Source organism: Ursus arctos, unplaced genomic scaffold (assembly GCF_023065955.2).
Source record: "Ursus arctos isolate Adak ecotype North America unplaced genomic scaffold, UrsArc2.0 scaffold_25, whole genome shotgun sequence".
NCBI classification, from domain to species: domain Eukaryota; kingdom Metazoa; phylum Chordata; class Mammalia; order Carnivora; family Ursidae; genus Ursus; species Ursus arctos.
The window spans coordinates 28,079,802-28,100,684 of NW_026622930.1; the positions used below are offsets into that span (position 1 = coordinate 28,079,802).

General features: G+C 45.0%; 1 protein-coding gene across 5 annotated transcripts in view; it reads left to right on the forward strand.

Annotated features, from left to right (window-relative positions):
- Positions 1 to 20,883, forward strand: part of DPF3 (double PHD fingers 3) — a 247,255-nt gene that overhangs the window by 187,744 nt on the left and 38,628 nt on the right. For 2 of the 5 annotated variants that reach the window (XM_048219960.2, XM_048219959.2), the window contains one exon: positions 1,538 to 1,666. In XM_048219960.2, the coding sequence (XP_048075917.1) occupies positions 1,538 to 1,666 (129 nt within the window). Of the gene's footprint in view, positions 1 to 1,537; positions 1,667 to 4,534; positions 5,936 to 13,603; positions 15,389 to 20,883 lie in introns of those variants that run through there. The other 3 variants (XM_044391364.3, XM_057318575.1, XM_048219961.2) reach the window with 3 other exon arrangements.

The following is a 20,883-nucleotide window of genomic DNA, read 5'->3' on the forward strand; positions in this document are numbered from 1 at the left end:
TTTTGCAGGCATACTGATTTTGGGGATGATTTGCAAAACCGTTCTTTATGACCTGTGAAGTCTTTGAGAGGCAGTGAGTGGTGAAGAAAAAGCCCACACTCAAGAGGCCACAGGGTGTGACCAGCTCCTCCGTCCGCCCCCAACAGCCAACACCTTTTTTGCAGAGAATTGTCTGCCTCCCTGAAGATGAAAATCAATGACTTAGAAACTGATTAAACAATCCAAATAGCAACTGATAAATGGATTAACTCTCTATAATGTAATTCTGCCAGCTTTTGTCTTCTGCCTTCCCCAGGTAAGTTTTTCTATTCCTGGAGGCAAAGCAGAGGCATGGAGGAAGTGAAGGCCAGAGGGAATCATATTAAAGTGGGTGAATCCGTTTATCACTTACTGTCTGGATGGTATTTCTGCTCACATATCTGCTTCCTTTTACAGATTTGTACCCTACGGGACCCTGATTAATGTTAGCCGGTAAATAATGAAAGATAGCAGCAGACATTGGGTATAGCGAGGAGGAAGATACCCCTGTGGTTTAGGCTGATCCCGTAAACAGACAGACTTTCCTTCTTAGTTGCAAACAGGGAGTGTTCACGTGAAGAAGTCTCCACAATAGGGACCGAAAAACAAGAGAATGGAGGCATTTCTCCCCATGCAGAGAAACCTGTCCAAGCTTTTCCAGCTCCCCGAGGAATGGCGAATGATTTCAGTGCTTGAGAATATGTGCCGTTCTCATAAGCTTTGTTTTTGAGATCATGTCCCAAGATTTTTCTTTGCCTTTGGATAAGGACCTTCAGCGGGGGTGACTTATGAAGGTCTTAAGCCTCAAGGCATGCTCACTAACTCACCATTCAACTTATGTTTGGCCTGAGGCTGAGCTGAGTGCCCTTGAGGTCTGCTGATTAACTCATCCTGGGTTCTCTCCATGCAAATGAGTATGGACTTTAGGGATATAAGGCTGAACAAGAGTGGACACTTGTTGACCTGCCGAGATGTTCATCAGCGTCCCCAGAAGCGTCTTCAGTGTCCTTCCTGGAAATGACTCCCATCAGTGCTTCTTTGTTTCATTTTCAGGGACAAAGGACTATCTCCCGAACAAGAGCGTCTTCCCCGTTCTTTCTTCCTCTCATCCCACCACTGGTTATGGTTGCCACCTGTTGTTTGAGGCCTAAGGCTTGAGGGCTGGTTGTTCAGGGATGAGGGAAGTTTACTTGACTGGTAGGCCTTCTGGATGCTTGGCTCATTCAGGAACGCAACCCGAGGAGCAAGGTAGTTTCTGTAAAAACACAGAGATGGGTTTTGCAAATATTGCAGAAATTAAACTAAACTCTGGACGGCTTGCAAGGGATTAGAGCTATTGAGCTGAAGAGGATCAAAAAGAAAACTTAGCCCAATGTAGCAACTTGATTGTAATGAAACCTTGCATTCTAACTTGATATTTTTTCCAGAACAGATTCTGCCACACCATGGGAGAAAAGGGGCTAGTAGAAACTCACGTTAGCCTAAAATCAGATTTTTTTTTTTTTTACTGTTTCTATAGCTCAGAAAGGACCGGATGGGACAGTCATTCCCAACAACTACTGTGACTTCTGCTTGGGGGGCTCTAACATGAACAAGAAGAGTGGGCGACCTGAAGAGCTGGTGTCCTGTGCAGACTGTGGACGCTCTGGTGAGTGTGGCCCCTTCTTGCATCTGTGCCCATAGACCAGGAGCTGTTCCACTTGCATTCCTCCGCCATCTTGTATGGGGGCTGAAGGGTGGAGTGGAGAAGACATGGTGGTGATTTTGAGTGGAGAGGAGTTTTCAGGTCATTTTGATATTTTTCTTCTCTGAGTCTTAAGAACAAGAAGTTGTGCCCTGGGATGTAGGAAGAGGGAAAGGAGCTTTTGGCTCCTGTCTGGCGTCTCCATGAGGTGGCTATTTCTTTGTGTGTATTGTTGCGGACAGTAGTGAGGTAGTGTCTTAAGAAACACCTGGAGACACGGACAACATGCTTCCTTGTATCAGATGGTGTGCACCTACCAAAGAGATGTGTGTTGTATGGAAGTGCCTGGGGCATACTGGAAGAGTATGGAAACATGAATATAGGGAGAGTAGCCACATCTTGAACTGTGGGAGTCTGAGACCCCGGGCTCATGGGCAGCTGCATAAAGACCACCTCCATTGGCCGCTCATCCCATTGTCTCATATAAAACAGACAAAAGAGACCCTGATAGATCAAGGGGGCCAAAGGGCAGGTGTTCTCAGGGCTGATCTGAAGTCGACTTAGCATGCTTTGAAATTTTCATCTTTGACCTCTCCAAAGACTAAAATGACAAAAACAGATTTGGGTCTTTTTATCTCTTTCTTAAACGGAATTCAGGCCTTCAAGTTTTGTTCAAGATGTTTCATTTTGCAATTCTAACCAAACCATTATCTTTGGTTGGTCGTGGTTGGTTGGTGCGACCTGTTTTTCATACTGTTTGATGTGCCTGCGAAGCCAAAGCACAGGCAGGGAGGAGCAAAGATCTCAGCTTCATCTCTAGTCTGACCCAGCGCTGCTAGTGGGCAAGATGCTGTTCAGCTGGGGGGTTGGTGTAGCAGTGGGAAGCCATTGCTCCTTCCTCTATTTCTCTCCAGGGTCTTTTCTGCTCCGAGGCCCAGGAGACGGACCGAGGTGACTGCACCTGGGTTTACTGTAACAACTCAGTTCTTCCCTTGCTTTGCTTGCAAAACTGAACTTCAGTCCTTTTATATTTGGTTTTGGGGTTGTTCAGGGTTCCAGACTGACTTGAGTAACATATCAGTAATTGGAAAACGACTGTGGTCTCCAGCGCACATACCCTCAGCAGTGAGCTCTTAAGGACCTGACCGGGTGGCCCGTCCATGTTCATTTGTTTTCCAAACATGATACCTCACGTTGGCCTCTTCACCCTGCTGGTGCTAGCTTAGAGGAGAGGGCTCACGTGAGCGTGCACTCTGTGTTTTAAATACTTAAAAGAAAATGAATAGTTTTAGAAATAATTAGAGAAAACGAAACAAATGAAATTCAATTCAGTGTTTTTTTAAAAAGCAAACGATCAGACAAAATCTCTATTGCCAGAAGCAAAGTCACCTGGTGGAGTGATTTTCTAGGCAGAACGTGATGGACTGTTATGGGTTTGGGGTGCATTAGAGAGGGCAGCTTCAGAATGCTCCCTGCAAGCTGCTTGAATCTTCCCCTTTCGTTCCCTACAAAGGTGGGGTACTTGGATCTGATCCACGGGGGACCAGAAATGGGAAGTTGGTGTTGTCTATAAAAGCTTCAGCATTCTTCCCCCACCCGAGGATCTGTCTGCTATGTGACCCAGGGGCTATTTGATACCAGCCTAGGTGTTCTCATTGCATTTGCCAATTTTGGTGGATGGTTTAGTCAAGGTCTGACTCGAATGCTCCTGAAATAGTCACTACCTTGGGAATAAGCAGGTGGCATTAGCCCATGAGACATGCTTGCCAAGGCAGGTGGGCGAATACTTCTCTAGGGCCTCCTTGGAGTCCTTCCAAGGAAGAATGCGAAGCTCAGAAAAACTGTCTTTCCCTTCCCGTCTTCCCTGCTACCTCTGTTTCCTGGGGAGAAAATGAGATTCCTGAAATTGACACTATATGTGAAACATTGTGACCTCATTCGGGGGCGGTCCTGGGGCCCATTTACAGTGTGAATAAGTTTAAACCTGAGTTTTCTAGATTTCAGGATACTGTATTTTATTAGGCTTTTGAAACCCCTAAATCCTGCTTTTTTAGTGCTCTGAGTTAGATCTGACAACTCTGGACTTTCTGGAGTAACTGAGACCTGGGCGTGTTTAGTGGCTGGAGTGTGTGTGTGTGTGCGCGCCCATATATGCGGGTGCAGATCACCGAAATTTCCTCCAGTCTTTAAAGAAAACAAGAGACTCTTTTACTGCCTACCGCTTATCAGACTTTCCAACTTCTCGCTTTCAGTACAAATGAACTACATGGCGTAAGGGCAGAATTGAAAGGGTACCATGAGAGTGGGATTAGAAACGGGTAAAAATAAAAATAAAATGGTGGAGGCTTAACCACCTTGAATGGGTTATCTGACAGTAATACCTTTGTAAAGCTGACTGTCAAAGTGAAGGACAGACAGTGTTCAAAGAAACACCAACCGAAAACACCAGAGAAATACCAACTGGGCTTAAAAACCACCAAGGCAACTCATTGTCTGGGGCGGGGGTGAGCGGGCGTGCATGCGTGTGCGTGCAGATGGAAGAGGAGAAAGACAGACCATGGTTGACTCTGTCGCTGTCAGAGCTGTGGACATACGCACTGTGGTAGAGATGATGTCTTTCTGGGGAGGGAGGAATCCTTTTCCCTGGAAATATTGGCTTTGTCCCGTTACCCTGAATCCCTGTCGCCAGGTGATGCACCCAGCTAATCCCTTTTGGTGTGAAACGGTTTTTGGTCTTGCTATTAAAAGTAACGTTGTAAGAATGTAATAAGAATATTAATAATGCTGTCTGTTGCTTAACCCATGTGCTGATATATTCATCATACATGTCAGCTCATTTGGGAGGAGAAGGCAGGAAGGAGGAGGCGGCGGCCGCAGCACGCACCACGGAGGACTTATTCGGTTCCACGTCAGAAAGTGACACGTCAACTTTCCACGGCTTTGATGAGGACGATTTGGAAGAGCCTCGCTCCTGCCGAGGACGCCGCAGTGGCCGGGGTTCGCCCACAGCAGATAAAAAGGGCAGTTGCTAAACCCACGGAACAGACTCTCCGGGCGACTAGCCGTCACCCTCTGACTTTGGTCATTATTCTGGGTCTGATATATTTTTTTTTTTAAATGAAAGTCAACTTGAGGTTTTCCCTTCATCCTTGCTTTTTCCTCTCTCCTTCCACACGCATCCCCCCCCCCCTGTTCTGGGTTTGTACAACAGAAGCACAAACTACTGAAACAAAGCAGAACACAAGAGGAGGATGACGGTCCTTCAGAGAGATGGCATCGTGATGTACTGTTTATTTTCTGTAGAAATGGGAAGTTAGGCGGATTGTCTCTCTTTGGGGGGGTGGCGGGGGTCTTTTTGACATGAGCAGAGTCGATTTCCTCAGTTTTCCTATTTATTGGCAAAATGAAGAGAGGAGGAACATTGGGTTTGGAAACAAAGAACGAATAACATTAAAAATGATTATTTATGTATTCTAGCTATTATTAGAAATGGACCTTTTTTTGAGAGAGAGAGAGAGAGAAGGGAAATCAAAGCAATTGAAGTGATATCCTGCTTGGGAGAGAGCCGCTGGGGGAGGGATTGATTCAAGGACACCTAGTCGGGAGGATTTCCTCGCTGGGAGATGATGGCACTTTCTGTACCCCACGGAGTGTGTGGCTCCCTACGGCAGACCCCCTCCCCATTTCTGCTCCCTGACCTTTCCAACTTCCTCCCTGCTTGCGAGAAAATGTCAGCAGCTCCTGGGAAGTCTGGGCCTCCGCGTGTGGCCCCCCTCCAGCGCCTGGGCCCTGGCTGCCGGGCACCTCCTGGGCTCCTCCCCTCCGCCAGCATAGCCGCTGTGGTGGTGTCACTGGGTTTCTCCTCACTTTCCTCCTGGCGAAGAGCAATTTCCAAATGCAGGAACGGAATATAAACAGAAAGTCATGGACTCAGCAGTGACAAAGCAACCTGAGGCCGCGCTCACGGAAGGAAGAATGATACCTCACAGTATATGCCCCTCTCCCCTGGCCCCTGTTTACAAACATAAATTCCCATTGGATGATCAAGTCTCCCGTGTTTCTTCTTCTATTTTTTTTTTATAGTGCCCTCCAGGCACTTTGTTTTATGTTTCCAATAGCACTTCCTGAAATAAACCAAAGCAACACTTGCTCAAGGTCCCTGGGGCGATGGAGAAGACCATCCACCTTGTTGGCAGTCCCAAGAATGAACAGCCGTGCAGCCCTAGTCAAAAGGTATGTGTTGGCTGGCCTGTCTTACAGTGAGGGCAAAACCATCATAGTTATTTTTTGTTATTGTTGTTTTTATTTGTTTGTTTGTTTTTTCTTTCTTTCTTTCTTTCCTTTTCCTCCCCCAGCTTGTCTTTTGTTTTCCTGGGTTCACACCACCTTATTAGTGTGGGCCTGGCTACCGGCGTGGAGTGTCTTCTCCCCGGCCCTCTGCTTTCTGTGTGTGCATGCTTCCCCACATGGGCCTGGGGCTCGTGTGGCAGCCGAGGCTTGCTTGGACTGTGGGAGGGGCCCTGTGCAGAGAATGGTGGGCTTCTGGCTTCTGGCTTCAACCATACGAGAAAATGGCTGGGAAAGTGCTTGGCTCACTCTGCGTCCCTTGGCTGCCCCTGGTGGGTGGAGTCCAGGGATCTGAGGTCGGAGCTGGCTGCTGTACTCGGCAGAATGAGAGAGTGCGGCCACACGGGGGTCTGCATGTCTAGGGTGGTATTCCGTGCTCCACGGGCCAACTTAACTGCCAAGGGGATGAGTCCAAATTAAAGAGGATCTCTGATTAGGAAAACACTCAACTGCGCTGATCTGAAGATTCTAAACTTCCACTAAGTGTGATCAGGGTCTCTGGCCTCCATGAGAGCACAGGTCCAGAGACAAGGGCACTGCCATTTGGCTTGGGTTGGGAGAGCCAAGTAGCCACCCAGGCAACAGGCCACTTGTAAGGGTCTGGGAAGATCTACTTGGACAATCCAGGCTTTGCAAATCTTCATGAATGAGACCTCTCATTAAAATAACAAGCCCACCGAACAAAAGCAAAGACTAAGCAAAGAAACCCACAAATGGACTCTTTGTGCCTCCCTGGTAGCCTGAGACAGAAAGAACTTCTACTTTTCTCCGGCTTGAAATGTGTAAGTGCCGGCCTGGGCATTTACTCTCGGTTGTGAGAGAATGGGATGTTCTTCCTAATCTGTACGTGGGCCCTGCTCCTGGCCACATACGGAATAACCCTGCCATGTGGTACCAGTCCTGCATGCTCACACGTGTGGAAAAGCCCCTAGAGTTGGTTCCGGTTGATTTCTGCTAAGGGGATACAACCTGCTCTTGCTGTCCTTCTCCTCCTCGTCACTTGTCTGTTGCTTGGGCTTAGATGCTGGATTCATAGCATTGTGACTTGCCCTCCTTGATGAAGTGTGAGCTTCTATGTAATAAAAATATGTCCAACCAATCCGTAGGATCATTCGACATCTGTGTAGTTGTTCGTAGTCCTAACATTTTTCAATGACAGCTTGCCTTTGAACTTGAACTTAAGCAAAATCTACTTAATTTAAATTATAAAAAGCCACCTAATTTCAGAGTCTAGCAGGGGGTTCTGAAGGAGAACCAAAATGAAGACCTGTGTAAACAAGGCAGCCTCCCATGGAGAGATTTATCCTAGGGTGGCTGTTGCTTCTCTATTTTAATTTTACGAGCAGAGCTTGATCTCAGTTTCTCCTTTTGGGGGTAACAGGTGTCCTCATCTCTCTCAGTTGGTGTAGCCAACCAAGCGTAGTACTGTATCCTAGCATGGCCTGAGCACCTCGTCTCACCTTGCTCATAGTATCCTCCAACAGACTCGGTCAGAATTTACATCCTTTAAAAAAGCAAAAACGAACTGGAGGGGACTTTGAAGATGATCAAGTTCAAATTTTCCACTTTTCAGTGGAGAAAGATCAATCCAGAGAAGTTGAGTGAGGTTTGAGGGAGTGCAATGAACGTGGCTTTGAAGACAAACGTCTCAGGTGAAGGAAGGAGACGCGGGAGGTGCAGGAGGAGAAAGGTGGCTGTCATGGGTTTCCAGGTGCCTGCGTGGCTGATGTTATGCCTTTATCCCCCTTTCTCTCTGTAGCAGCCACCAACGTTTATGGAGCAGGCGTTGTCCTGAGTGCTTTCCCTAGGACAGTTCGTTTAATCCTCATGATTACCCCGGGAGGCTGTGCTTGTATCAGCCCCAGTTTACAGATACGGAATCTGAGGCTTAGTAATAAGGTTAAGGGATGTACCTAAGGCCCCACAGTTAGTAAGGAGCCAGATTTTGATCCCTGGCAACCTGACTCCAGGACCTGTATTCCTTTACTCTTGTTCTGTGCTGCCACTTGCATGGTCCTGTATGTGGAATATATATATATATATATTTTTTTTTATTTATAATTTTTTTAAGGATTGGATATCATTAATTTATTATAAAAGAGAGACATGGAAATTCCTACATGATGAAAGCTTTCAGAACTTCAGTGGAATGGGCAGCTTCCCGTGATGTCATTTTAATAGTGGTTTTTTTTCAATCTACGTACTTCCCCACAATGTCACCCATCGTCTCTAAATAAACAGTCATCCTTGTCATCTAGAACTACTTTGGTGCCTTTGTATTCTGGGAGAAGAACTTTTATTTCCAACTTTCATGCTAACTGGTTGAATCTCTGCACCCTTTCCTTTAGATCCAACAAACTACTACAGTTGTTTGTAATACTTTTCCTTGAGATTTTTCTGGAATCATAATGCCTCCTTTGGTTATGGTTTCAGATGCACTTCTTGCAACTAATACTCCTTTTCCAACTAATACTTGGTCAAAGAGGGGAAGATAAAGATAGGTAGATAGATATCTCTCGCTTTTTCTCAAGTCCAATCAAAGAAAGGGGTGTTGTAATGAATATAGCTTTAAAAGAGAGCAATTTTAAAACTGACGAGTAAACAACTAGATCCCCAAAAAGACAATTCCGATTAAAATTCTGTGCAGATTATTGCAGAGAGCTCATCTTCTAAACCATCATTTCTAGACATTCCCTCCCGACTTAACGTCTATTAGGAATGAAGTCTTTTTTTTTTTTTTTTTGTGACCTCAGGAGTTGTAAGAGCTGTGCCAGCAGTCAACGCATCTGTCATTTTGTTGTTGCTCTAAGTATCACTACTCAAATTCAATAGAAAAGAAATTAGAGTCATCAAGATGAAAAAGATCTGACTAGTCTCCTTTGTCCTCAGCTCAGGAAAGCACCCTCCAAAATGCCTCAAACGTGTCACCAAATTTTCTGAGTCTTAGCCCAAAGATAGGACAACCAAAGATACAGAACTTTCTAAATTTGTTACAACCTTCCAATCCCCTGGGGAGAACTGTTGATGTAAAAGTGATGACCGTTGTTGTCTCTCTGATGTTTTTTCCCACCTAGAACAATCTAATCCTTTATTTCTGTTGAGACTGTGTTGAGATCAGGTCCTCTATTCTGTAACACTGGGAATGAGAAATACGCATTTCATTTTTTAAAGGTACTTTCAAGTCACTAACGCAATTTGCTACTGGTATTTTAGAGAGAAGGATTTAATGAAAATATGATGTTCACATCAGTTGTACCCCTTAAACCTTCCTTCTTACTTCGCGTCTCTCTATGCACCTAATGGGCTGCAGCGTGCTGTTGCCTTTAGATAGCCCTTGAGGGAACACAAGATCGTTACTCGGGGAGAGAACTGAAAGCCGTTTGGAGGTACTCCCTTCATGGTGGAATAGAATTAATTAATATTATCCCAATATGCCTCCCGTTACATCTGATGGATATGATCTTAAACTTGTACTCAAAGTCTGAGCGGCCTCACGTATTAGGGATTTTTCCGCAGGAGGTTTGGTTTAGCCTTTGGAAGTGAAGTTAATTGTGCTGTAAATTTTTGGAGTGAGGCATTTTTGATCTAGTGAGTAGAAACCTAGAGTAGAAATAAAAAGTTCTGGGTTCTGGACTCAGTCCCCGTGCGAATTTGTTGCCATGAACCTCTGCCTCAGTTTCTCTATCCTTAGCATGTGGACGGTTCTTACCCTATCATAATATGTAACCAAGATGATCTCATGATGATTCTTAAAGCAGCCGTGTGGGGTAGGATAGATGCCATTCATTCCCATTTTACTGATGAGGAAACTGATTGATCACATTAGGTGACTGAAGTTCCAGGCGCCGTAAGTGGTGTTTAGGTCTTCTAATACTCTTTCCTCAGTCTATACTGACTTCATCGATCATATTTTGAGATTTATTGAGTAAAACGAGTAAAGTTTTTGAGGTCTTTCATTCAAGACCTCATTGGATTGAGAGGCGGTATTTGACGCTGTCAAAACAAAACAAAAACAAAATCACATTCGAATCCTGCTGAGAAGCCGCGATGGCGAAGTCCCGTGAACTTTCCCGAGGAGCTAAGGTTGAGCTTCTTACAAGGGCAGTGTTTTGGCGGTGACATCAGGGCGGGGGTGGCGGTGGGAGGGGAGAGGTGGCAGGGAAGGAACACTTCACATGCCCAAGTGCTTCTAACACTGAAGAATTGAATTATGTGATACTCTTGTGCTCAATAAAAGTGATTTCTGACCATTTTCTCAAAATAACAGTAGAGGAAAAACCATTCTGTTTGATTGATTTACAAAATAGCTGAGAATGATGGAAGAACGCTGTCAGAATGGAATTATTAGCTAAAAAGCATTGGAAGTTAGGTTTTCAAAGTATCTCCATACTGGCTCTCAACCAATGACTAAGGCTTAAAAATTGTTAATTTTGAAATAATTTCAGATTTACAAAAAACTCACACAAATAATACAAAGAATTCCTATGTATTCTTCACTTAGAATCTTCAAATAATCTCAATAAAATGATCACAATCAGGAAATTAATATTGATGCATACTTTCCACTCTACAGACCTTATTCACATTGTGCCAAGCGTGTCACTAATATGTCCTTTTCCTGGTCCAGGATTCATGTAGGATCACAGTTGTAGTTAGCTGTCACGTCCTCTTAAACCCCTTTAATCTGGAGTAGTTAGTTCCGTTGTCTTTGTCTTTCATGCCTTGATGCTAGTCGATTCCTAGAAAGCCCTTCTCTTTGGATTTGTGTACCGTTTCCTAAGGGCTACAGTCAGGTTACGAATTTGGGTAAGAGTACCAGAGAAATGATGTTGCATCCTTCTCAGGGCCTCATATCAGGGGGCGCATGATTGATTTATCCCATGATTGGTGACTCAGACATTTGTCCTTTCAGCTCAGGTTCAGGCTAGTATGTTTATACACTTTGGATGATAATATTTTCATTCCGATATGCCTTTGTTTATTCGGCGACTAGAGGCTGAGTAACAGCGGTAGGCATATGACTGCTCAGCCCTGTGAAGGATAGGATGAAATTGAACATGGGAGCAATGGATTTGGTGTCCACTGGATTTTTGGCAATCTAGGTGGGCAGACCAGATATTCACAAGTAGTTAAAAATGTGTGAGAGCGTCATGGGGTGGTATGTGATTGTTTTTGCTGGGGATCACAGTTGTCAGGGAGATTTTCTTAGAGGAAGCCATGCAGATCAACTAAGAGCTCTAGACTGGCTATTGCTGTTTAATCTGTAGGCAAGAATGTCTGTTGTCAGAGAGGATGGAGATGGAGCTGAACAAAAGGCGGCACTGGGGATCACAACCTGAACCATGTAAAATGGCAAAAATCACAAGTCAAAAACATGCTTAAGTATTGTTCTGTCATGTTTTGTTCATGCCACTAGTTTGGTGCTTATTATAACATGACTGTAGTCTTTCTCATCAAACAGATGGTGTGTTCCTTGAGGGCAAAGATGATGTCATTCATGTCCCTTGGACAGTGCCTGACACCATTGTGCCATAATTCTTTGTTGAAATAAACTGAGAACTGAGCAATGTTTCTGAGCTAATTAGTGGCAGGATTTAGTGTCTCGTTCCTTACATCGTGGGCGCTCAATAACTACTGTGGACAGAGAGGTTGGAGAGGACATAGCTGGACACAGCATCCATTGGTCAAGTCAGAGGGGGGCTGGTTCTCCAGGAGCCAGTGGAGTAGTGATGGCGGGTCAGGAGGGAGAATGAGGGTGTGAGGACAGGGGTAAGGGGAAAGTTGAAGATGTATGTAGGGAAGGAAAGGTAGCCTCCTGGAAAGGGACTGAAAGCAGAAGACTGAGAGGCAGTGGGACATTTTCAATGGCCTGCATTTGGCCCAGCCAGAGGAAATGAAGGAGAAAATGAATGTTAGGAGCACAAGGTTGGGAACTAACCAGCTATTTTCTAGGTGGCTTAAATGGGACAAAAGAAGAATATGTGTGTGTGTGTGTGTGTGTGTGTGTGTGTGTGTGTGTGTGTGTTGGGGGGTCAAGGATGGAAATTTGAGGAAATTGAAAAGGCACGAAGTTATGGTATGAGACAGACTCACTAAAAGAGCAGCAGATGATATCTGACTGGAGGGGTCAGGGTCACTGGGAGAGGCACAGAAAGACTCCGGAAGGGAGTGAAAGTTTGGGTGCCCATTAAGGGAACACTTGGCAGGCACCTGTGGGAGGTCTGAACGCCAGCCAGTTTCATCCGTGGAGTGAAGGGGCTAAAGGCAGGAGGGAGAGTGAAGAGATGAGCACTGGGGAAGAGGACCAGAGTCTGGGGAAGGGCACCAGGAAAGCAGAGCTGAGAGGTGAGACAGCGGGAGGGTGCGGGATGGGCTGGAGGGGAAGGAAATAGGAGCAGATGGAGGGAGAGGGCTTGGTGGTGGGTAAAAGCGAGGCTTTTCTCAGCCTCCCTTTGAAAACATTAAGTAGACAGATAGAGTCTAAGTTTTGGAAGCATCTATACCAGTCCTGTACCTGGGCAGTGAGTAATGCCTTGGGTATTAGAAAGAAAGATGGAAGATGGAGGGATTCAATTGAGCTGCTCATTTGGTTTTGAATTTTGGTCTCTGCTGCCTTGGCCGTTTCCAAGTTGGGCACCTCCTTCCTTTCCTCCCTCCCTCATCACCCAGCCCAACATGGCCTGAGCACTGCTTATGGTTGTCCATCTCTGCCCTCAGGAACTGCTCCTGGGGCAAAATGGGTTAGTACTTGGTTGTATTGCTTCCTCCTTTGTGCGAAACACTCCATTCCAAAGACTGAAATAACTTAGCAGATTTCATTTCGGCTAGAAGTAAGATCCACTCCTGTTTTGGTCCTCCTGGCTAAAAGACCCATCGCGCTTGAACTGCCACCAGGTTCCAAGGCTGACAGTTGGGATCACTGGGCTAGTTGAGGACTCGAATGGCTCCTTGGGCTTGGTTCTCTCCCTGAGTAATTCTGACAGCCTGGAATCACTTGGGGTTGGGGCTGAGGGTGTGTGCATGGAGCCTTAGGGCCCAGTGGGGCATCCGTTAGGGTTTTTGTAACCGCCACTGGTCCTACCCCCTAGAACTACACATTTCCACTTAGGTGACAGGCAGACAGATTACATCGTAATGGTCCTTCTGGGGTGTTTTAATAGTGGAAAGCTTCAGCTTCCAAGTAGAGGAGAAAGAACAATAGATTTTGCCAGCACCCAGTTTTGCCCACTCCACCACCTAGGGACTGCAACTCCAGCTGCGTCCTCGGTGTTTCTTGTGTCATCGGTTGCCCAGGCGCAGCTGACCTGCCCGATTGCTGGCTGATCTCGTGCTGCTGGCGTTCACGGCGCAGGAGGCACCAGCCTGGCTCTCCATGCACATAGCCGTGGTCTCATTAGCATGGCTGTAGGTAGTACGTTCACTTCCTTCCTTCTTTTGTTTTTCTTTTCAATTCATTTCATTTCCACCACCCCCTTGATTTTAATCTTTCCTTTTGTAGGTAGTTGTCCTGTACTGTTCTTTTTGTTTTATCTTTCCTTGCCTTTCCCTCTGCAGTCAACTCTATGACCTGGGGACTCCGGCATCCTCCAAGCAAGCCATTTCCGAAGAAGGTGACAAGAAGCCACGTCGATTTGCGCCTCCTCCTTCTCCTCCTCCTCCTCTTCCTCTTCCCTTGCCTGGCCCCCTCCTGCGCGTGTGTTTCAGCCAACACAGGAGCCTGGATTGTGGAAAAGCCTCCAGCATGACTCAGCTCAGCTCAGACAAGTCTCGGGAATGGCCTAAGTTTGTGCAATAAGAAGATTTTTTTTTCCTTTTTCAAATTCTTCATTACATTTTCTTTAAGTGTCTGTGAGAAAGTACCCAGGTCAGACTGGAATTGCTCTACAGTAGAAATAACTGAACACGAACAAACTGATGAAAAAAAAAAAGATTAACTATTTTATTTATTTCAATATTTAAAAGAAAAAAGTGCTGACGTGGCACAGTATTTTTGTTTAAAGTACCTTCTACTTCGAAAGTTAAAAGCAATTTTGTGAAGACACGAAATCGAAAGAGTACTTAATGTAAAATAAAGACTGCATATTAACTCTAAGGAAAAATACCCCACATTTTTAATAAGAAAATAAAGATCAACTCTGCTCTCTCAGGCTTTTAAAAAAGCCATTCATGTATGTGCTTTAGGTATTTTTATTTCCGCGAGCTGGATGTGGTAAGTGAGGAGTGATTGGTTTTTTATTTTTCTTCTTCAAAATTCTATTGAAAGTGTTGGTGATGTTACATGGTTATGTGTTAAGACGTGACCGAAATAAATTAGGCACAAAGGCTATCAGCAGTCTCTCCACCCCCGCCCCCCCCCAAAAAAAATCCCTCTCCCCCCACTCCCCGTAGGCAATCCCCATTTATCTGGATGTCAAGAAGCAGCTCGCCTTCTGGTCGTCACGTCTGAGGAGGCCTAGTTCAGAAAGGAATCCCATCTAGTGATTAACCGTATCTCTGCGAGTGCAACATTTTCGAACACAGCTTTGTTTAAAATAATGCAGTGAAGAAAGAGAAGAAAAAAAAGGACGACAAAATATGCATCAGCTGAGATGACATTCATTTGGTCACCTAACAACTTCCAGAGGAGACTTGAAAGGGAGCATTCTGCTGAGCTGGCTTTGGGGGCCTAAGGTTCTAGAGTGTCCCCAAGGGCGAGGAAGGCCAACGTGAACGACAGAAGCCTCAAAATCAGTTGCTCATGGCGGTAAAGGAGAAAGGCGCGTGTTTTAACATGTTCCTTTGTGGCCATGAGGGTGGCAGTGAACTTGATGGCCTATGAAATGTAATTCAGCTCTGTGTCTGTGGCCTAGCAACGGAGCTGGGTTGACCGGCCGGGCCACCTGTTCTATTCCAGGTCTTCTGTGTGTCCATGCTCTTGACCTTCCCTCACTTGCAAGCAGAGTCATGATCAGGAACGTACAGCCTAATGCCAGATATTCTCCTCAGTGAGTCCTTGAGTGTCAGTGTTACTGAAATGGGTCTGAGCTTGAGAATCTCTCTTGCCTTCGAAAGGGGAGATTGGATGGCACAGATGTCTGCTAGCCCCTTCAGCCTTCTCACTCAAGGCCAGTCCCGGGGGAGCTCACCGAGAGTGTCTTTGTATCCTTCTGTAGCCCTTTTCGGTGACATTTTCTGATAGAAAAGGTCCTTTTTCAAAATGCTAATAATTATAATCATAACCCACTCTCCTACCAACTCCGGCAAGTTATAATGTGTAGAATTGTGATAAAGCTTTGCAAAATGTAGGGTTTGTATCAAATTTGTGTAAGTTTCTATTAAATAAAATCCTATTTCCAATGCTCCCATAGCATCTCTGTAAATTTTGCTTTACCGACCTCATTCTCCTTGAGTTTGACTTTCATGCCGTCTTGAAAGGACTCTGCCCACTTGTGTGCCCAAGGTGTGTTGAACCTTATTGTTTTATTTAGAAGCGCAGTGCAGACCCGCGGTTGCCGCGGGCTCGGCTGACAGGTGGTTGGCTTGGAAAGGGAACGGTGCCCAGCGTTGGTGCCAGTACCTGCTCTCTGAGTCCAGAGTTGCTGTCATCCGCCCATTATCATCACAGCCATTGTCACCCTCTCCATGGAGAGCCTCTTTACGTGTCCAGACTTGATACACCTGTCGAATGTTGCCGTTATTTCTGTGCCAAGAATAGTTTGGCATAAGAGCGCAAGATTTAGTGTGTGCTTGGAAAAACCTGGGAAGTTAATGTTTTCATTGCCTGAGAGGTGCTCTTGGTATGTGTCCCCAAGCTGCCAGCTGGTACAGCTGTCAACCAGACCCTATGATGAAGTTTCTTCTGGAAGTGAATACTCTTTTCTAGGTCAGGTGGAAGCAGACCAGCCTTTCAGGCCATGTCTTGCCCTCTGAGCCTTGTTACATTGTGACAGTTATTATGGGCTTATAAGCTTCCCTAGCAGTAAAGAGTTCCCCTCTGCTATACCCTCCTTAAGCTTTCGTTTTCTTTTTATTGTCATAAAATATGCATTACATAAAATGTACCATTTTAATGTTCAGTGGCATTAAGTACGTTCAGGACTGTTGTACAACCATCACGTCCATCCACCTCCAGAACTTTTCATCTCCAATTGAAACTCTGTGCCTATTCAACACAACTCCTCATTCTCTCCTCTCCTTAGTCCCTGGCTACTACTATTCTACTTTTTGTCTCTGTGAATTAGACTACTCTAGGTATCTCATATAAGTGGAATCATACAGTATTCGTCCTTTTGCGACTGCCTTATTTCTCTTAGCAGAATATCTTCAAGGTTTATCTCTATTGTAGCAGGTGTCAGAATTTCCTTCCTTGAGGCTGATATTCCATTGTATGCATATACCACATTTTATTTATCCATTCATCTGTTGGTAGATACTTGCTGTAAATAGACGGTTTTGCACATTTATTACATATCACCCACTTTCTATAGTGACCTGAATTTGAAACACTAGACCCAATTCGGAGGTCACCAAGGGGATTAAATATATTCTTAGGAGGGAAGTGTTGCAGTTGAAGTCTTCCTTCTAATTTATGCCCTAGAAAAGGGTACCTTGATTCTGATGGGCATAGATTCTCTATGTAAAGTGTGTCTTAATTCATGATTAAGACTTTCTTTGTAGGTATGGTCTTTGGACTGCTTATAGGGATAAGATATCTAGCATGCAGCTGTAGTATTAGCGTAAATAACTAAGGATTAGAGGGGACCCAGCAGATTCAATTGTCTTTAATGCTGGCCCATGAGGGTAGGGAGGGCCTTATTCAAACGAAAGTGAGTTGCTGGCAAAGCATGCACGTGCTCTGTGTCTGGAGGTGGTCACTATCAAGAGGGAGGGGGACGTATAGATGTGAGCCAAAGAATGAGGAAGAGAACAATCACTTTCCGCATCCATTTGGAAATATATTAGCTCATATCAAAGGTTAGCTCTGGGGGTAAAATTCAGATGCCTACAGAGCAGGTATCTTCAGTGAGTGAAGCAGGCCAGGCGTGAGAAGATTAGCAGTGCCAGGGAGGGGGACAGCTCTTCGTACTCAACCTTGGGATGCGGGGAGACACCGGGCAGTGGTAGGGAGTGTGTAGAGCCAGGCAGCACCTGTGCTCTGAATGGGACCAGCTCAAGGGATGCTACCTGCAGGCATGTGGGCTTAGGGTTCTCAGGTCCCAGGTTTTTCAAGAGGGGCCCCAAATTCAGAAATTTTGGTGAGATCTCCCCAAAATGTTGGTAGTACATTGAGAACACAGAAATCAATTTCGTGTGGACTAAACCAAATATGAGTGTGTACCAGACGCCCTTTGATGACTTTGGGCAGCCTTCCCCAAGGGCTCCAGTCTAGGTAAGGTTGAAGTTGAGGATGGAATGCCTTGACCAAACTCCTTCACTTCACCTACGGATGTGTCTAATGGTAGCTTGATTTAGAAGTGTTATGTGCTGGGAATGGGCCCCTGGGTTGGTCTCTGGATGGAGCTACGTCTTTATTGAGCACGTTAGGGATTCAGAATGAAATTCTAGTGGAAGACATTACCCCATCCAGTCCCCTTCCCTCTGCATGTAAATGAAAGAGTTTCTCTTTAAAACCCTGGGTGGGGCTATACAGCTTAAAGATATGATTTTTTTTTAAGATTTTATATATTTACTTCAGAGAGAGAGAGCTTGTGCAAGAGAGAGCATGTAAGCATGGAAGGGGGGCAGAGGGAGAAGCAGACCCCCAATGAGCAGGGAGTCCAACTCAGGGCTCCATCCCAGGACCCCGGGATCATGACCTGAGCTGAAGGCAGATGCTTAACTGACTGAGCCACCCAGGCGCCCTAAAGAAAATTTTTTTATTCTTTATTTCACTTTATTCTTATTGCTGACCAGTCATCTGTTATATCACATTCCTTTTACCCTTCTTTTCTAAGATTTCCAAATTACTCCACGTGACCAGAACTCAATTCAAGTTTTATTATATCCCCAAAAGAGCAAATTTAGAACTTCCTTTGATTAAAAGAAATATATATATATTTAAAAGTATATTTAAAAAGTATATATATATTTTTTTTTTTTTGAGAGAGAGAAAGAGAGGGTGGGGAGGGGCAAAGGGAGAGGGAGAGAGAGAATCTTTCTTTCTTTATTTATTTATTTGACAGGGATAGAGACAGCCAGCGAGAGAGGGAACATAGGCAGGGGGAGTGGGAGAGGAAGAAGCAGGCTCATAGCGGAGGAGCCTGATGTGGGGCTCGATCCCACAACGCCGGGATCACGCCCTGAGCCGAAGGCAGACGCTTAACCGCTGTGCCACCCAGTAGCCCCGAGAGAGAGAATCTTAAGCAGGCTCCATGACCAGTGCATAGCCTGACATGGAATTGATCTTATGACCTTGAGTCGAAATCAAGTGTCAGACACTTAACTGACTGAGCCACTCAGGCACCTCTAAATAAATATATATTTTACAAAATGTTCTCTGAAATGAGATACATAGAAGATGTAAAATACTGAAAAGAAATTTAAATAAAAATTCTGGAGGAATAGACATTTATATATTATATATATATATTTATATGTATTTTAAAGATTTTATTTGTTTACTTGAGAGAGAGGGAGAGAGGGAGGGAGCATGGGGAGGGGCAGAGGGGGAGGGAGAGGGACAAGCAGACTCTACACAGAGCACAGAGCCCAACACGGGTCTTGACCCCAGGATCCTGAGATCATGAGCTGAGCCCAAACCAAGAGATGGACTGAGCCACCCAGGTGCCCCTAGGTAAATTTATATTGTATATAAAAATATATATGTCACTCCTGAATTTTTGTTATTTTGTCTTAAGTATTTCACATCTTATATGCATCTTATTCCAGAAGACACTACGACGGAGAACAGATTTCATGTGAAGTAATATATGCAAAAACTAGTTGCCTGGGTCAGGGTTGTTTTCTTGCTTTATTTCCTTTGGTCCAGATGAGGAGAAGGCTATTCTGAAGAAGCAGCTTGTTTTCCTTACGCTTTCTAACAGGGGCTCTGTAAACTTTCCTTGTAAAGGTCCAGATAGTAAATAGTTCAGGCTTTGCAGGCCAGATGTCTGCCTCTCCTAGTCAGCTCCGCGCTTGCAGCGTGAAAGCAGTCACAGACACTACGTCAAAGAATGGGCATGGCCATGTTCCTATAAAACTTTACTTACAGAAATAGGCAGCTTGCTGGTCAGATTTGGCCCGTGGGCCTGTTTGCTGATCCGGACTCAGAAATAGAGAGTATTATACTGTTAAATTGGGGGGTGATGGTGGTGATATTTAAGGCCTTTTCTAAGCGTCAGGACTAAGAGAAGGATTTCACATCACCAGGTGAAGGGCAAGAGGTGCATTTCATGATCAGTAATGTAAGCCGTTGTGGAGGCCTATACCCGAAAATGTTTTTGAGCCAAAAAAATTCCATCGCAAGATGTTAGAAAGCCATTAGGTCTTCTAGTTTGGGTGCCGTGTCCAAACTACAATAGTACAGTGCTTACCGAAAGTACTTATAAATAATCCAGCCAGTAGACATGCTAGCCATACATAATGGCGGCTCTTGGAGGCATGATGACTAATGCCATTCATCTCTACCAAATTCAGTAGGAAAAAAGGCCAAATTTAAAATAGCTGAATTCAGGCAAATGGCTCCTAGGAGCTAAGTGCACATAGACCGTGGTTTGTGTATGAGGTAAATGATAAAGGACATTTAGTAAAGCCCAGGGTGGGACGCGTGGGGCTGCCGCATGTAAAGAAATGGCGTCTCTCTGATTCTCCCATGGCTGTGGCTCCCTGAAATTGTCCGTGACGAGGTGCTGTGCGTGTTGCTGAGGTGTGTTTCTTCTTGAGAGCTCAGATGCTTGTGGTCATGTTCAGAATCAGAACACTTCTCCCACTCAGTACTTTACATCCGCAAAGAACCGACGAGTGATTGTCTTCCTGAGATGGTAATGAAGATTCCTGATACCAGACCGACTACTGACTTCAAACCCTCTTACAAGTTAGTGTGGGGTGATCCTGACGGGAGGCCTGTGAGCTAGTCATGCGAGGTGGCAGCTGCCTTGCCACATTTGTCAAAGAGAGGCTCTTGAGATGGTGTGAGAGGTTACTCCATTGTTTTGAGAGAATGAGGAACTTTTCAGATTTCAGGGTGTGTGTCAGTGGTGCTTATAGCTAAGTTCCCTGAGTTACCTCCAAGTTTTCTTAATAGGATTCAGCTTTGGAATCAGTATGTTGTATGTCGTTCCATTTGCTCCAGGCTCCACCCTGAGATCATACGTGAGGTCACCCAGATGTTCGCTTTTAGGCATTGGCTAGAAGGAGGAAGATTCTAGTTAGAAAGCAGTATGTTTTGTATTTTACGTAAATATTGTCAGTAGCACAACCCCTTGGTTACCTGATCTTTCCTTCCACCAGGATAGGAACTACTTCGGTGTGAGGTGGTAACAGTGGGCATCAGTGGTTTAGTACCCACTTGACTGATGGGATTCTAGTGACTGTGCTGTTAGGGATCGCCTGGCAAGACACTGTCATCACTGAGGTGGACCTGGAAGTTCTAGTGGAACTAGCTGAAGAAGTAGCGTGCTGTTTATTTTTAAGTAAGCATGCTGCCAGGCTGTGTTATATTGGGTATAATGTGCAAGGGCTGGCAAGTATTTCTCCACTTCCGTTTAATATTTGACACCACTGTGTTTGAATTAGCTGAAAATAACCGGGAAAACCAAAAAGTGCAGAAAAGAATATTAGCAATAATTAAAGGGATGAACAATAAAACCCTTAAAGAAAAGGGGAAAGGATTTGGGGTTAACTTGGGGAAGAGGATT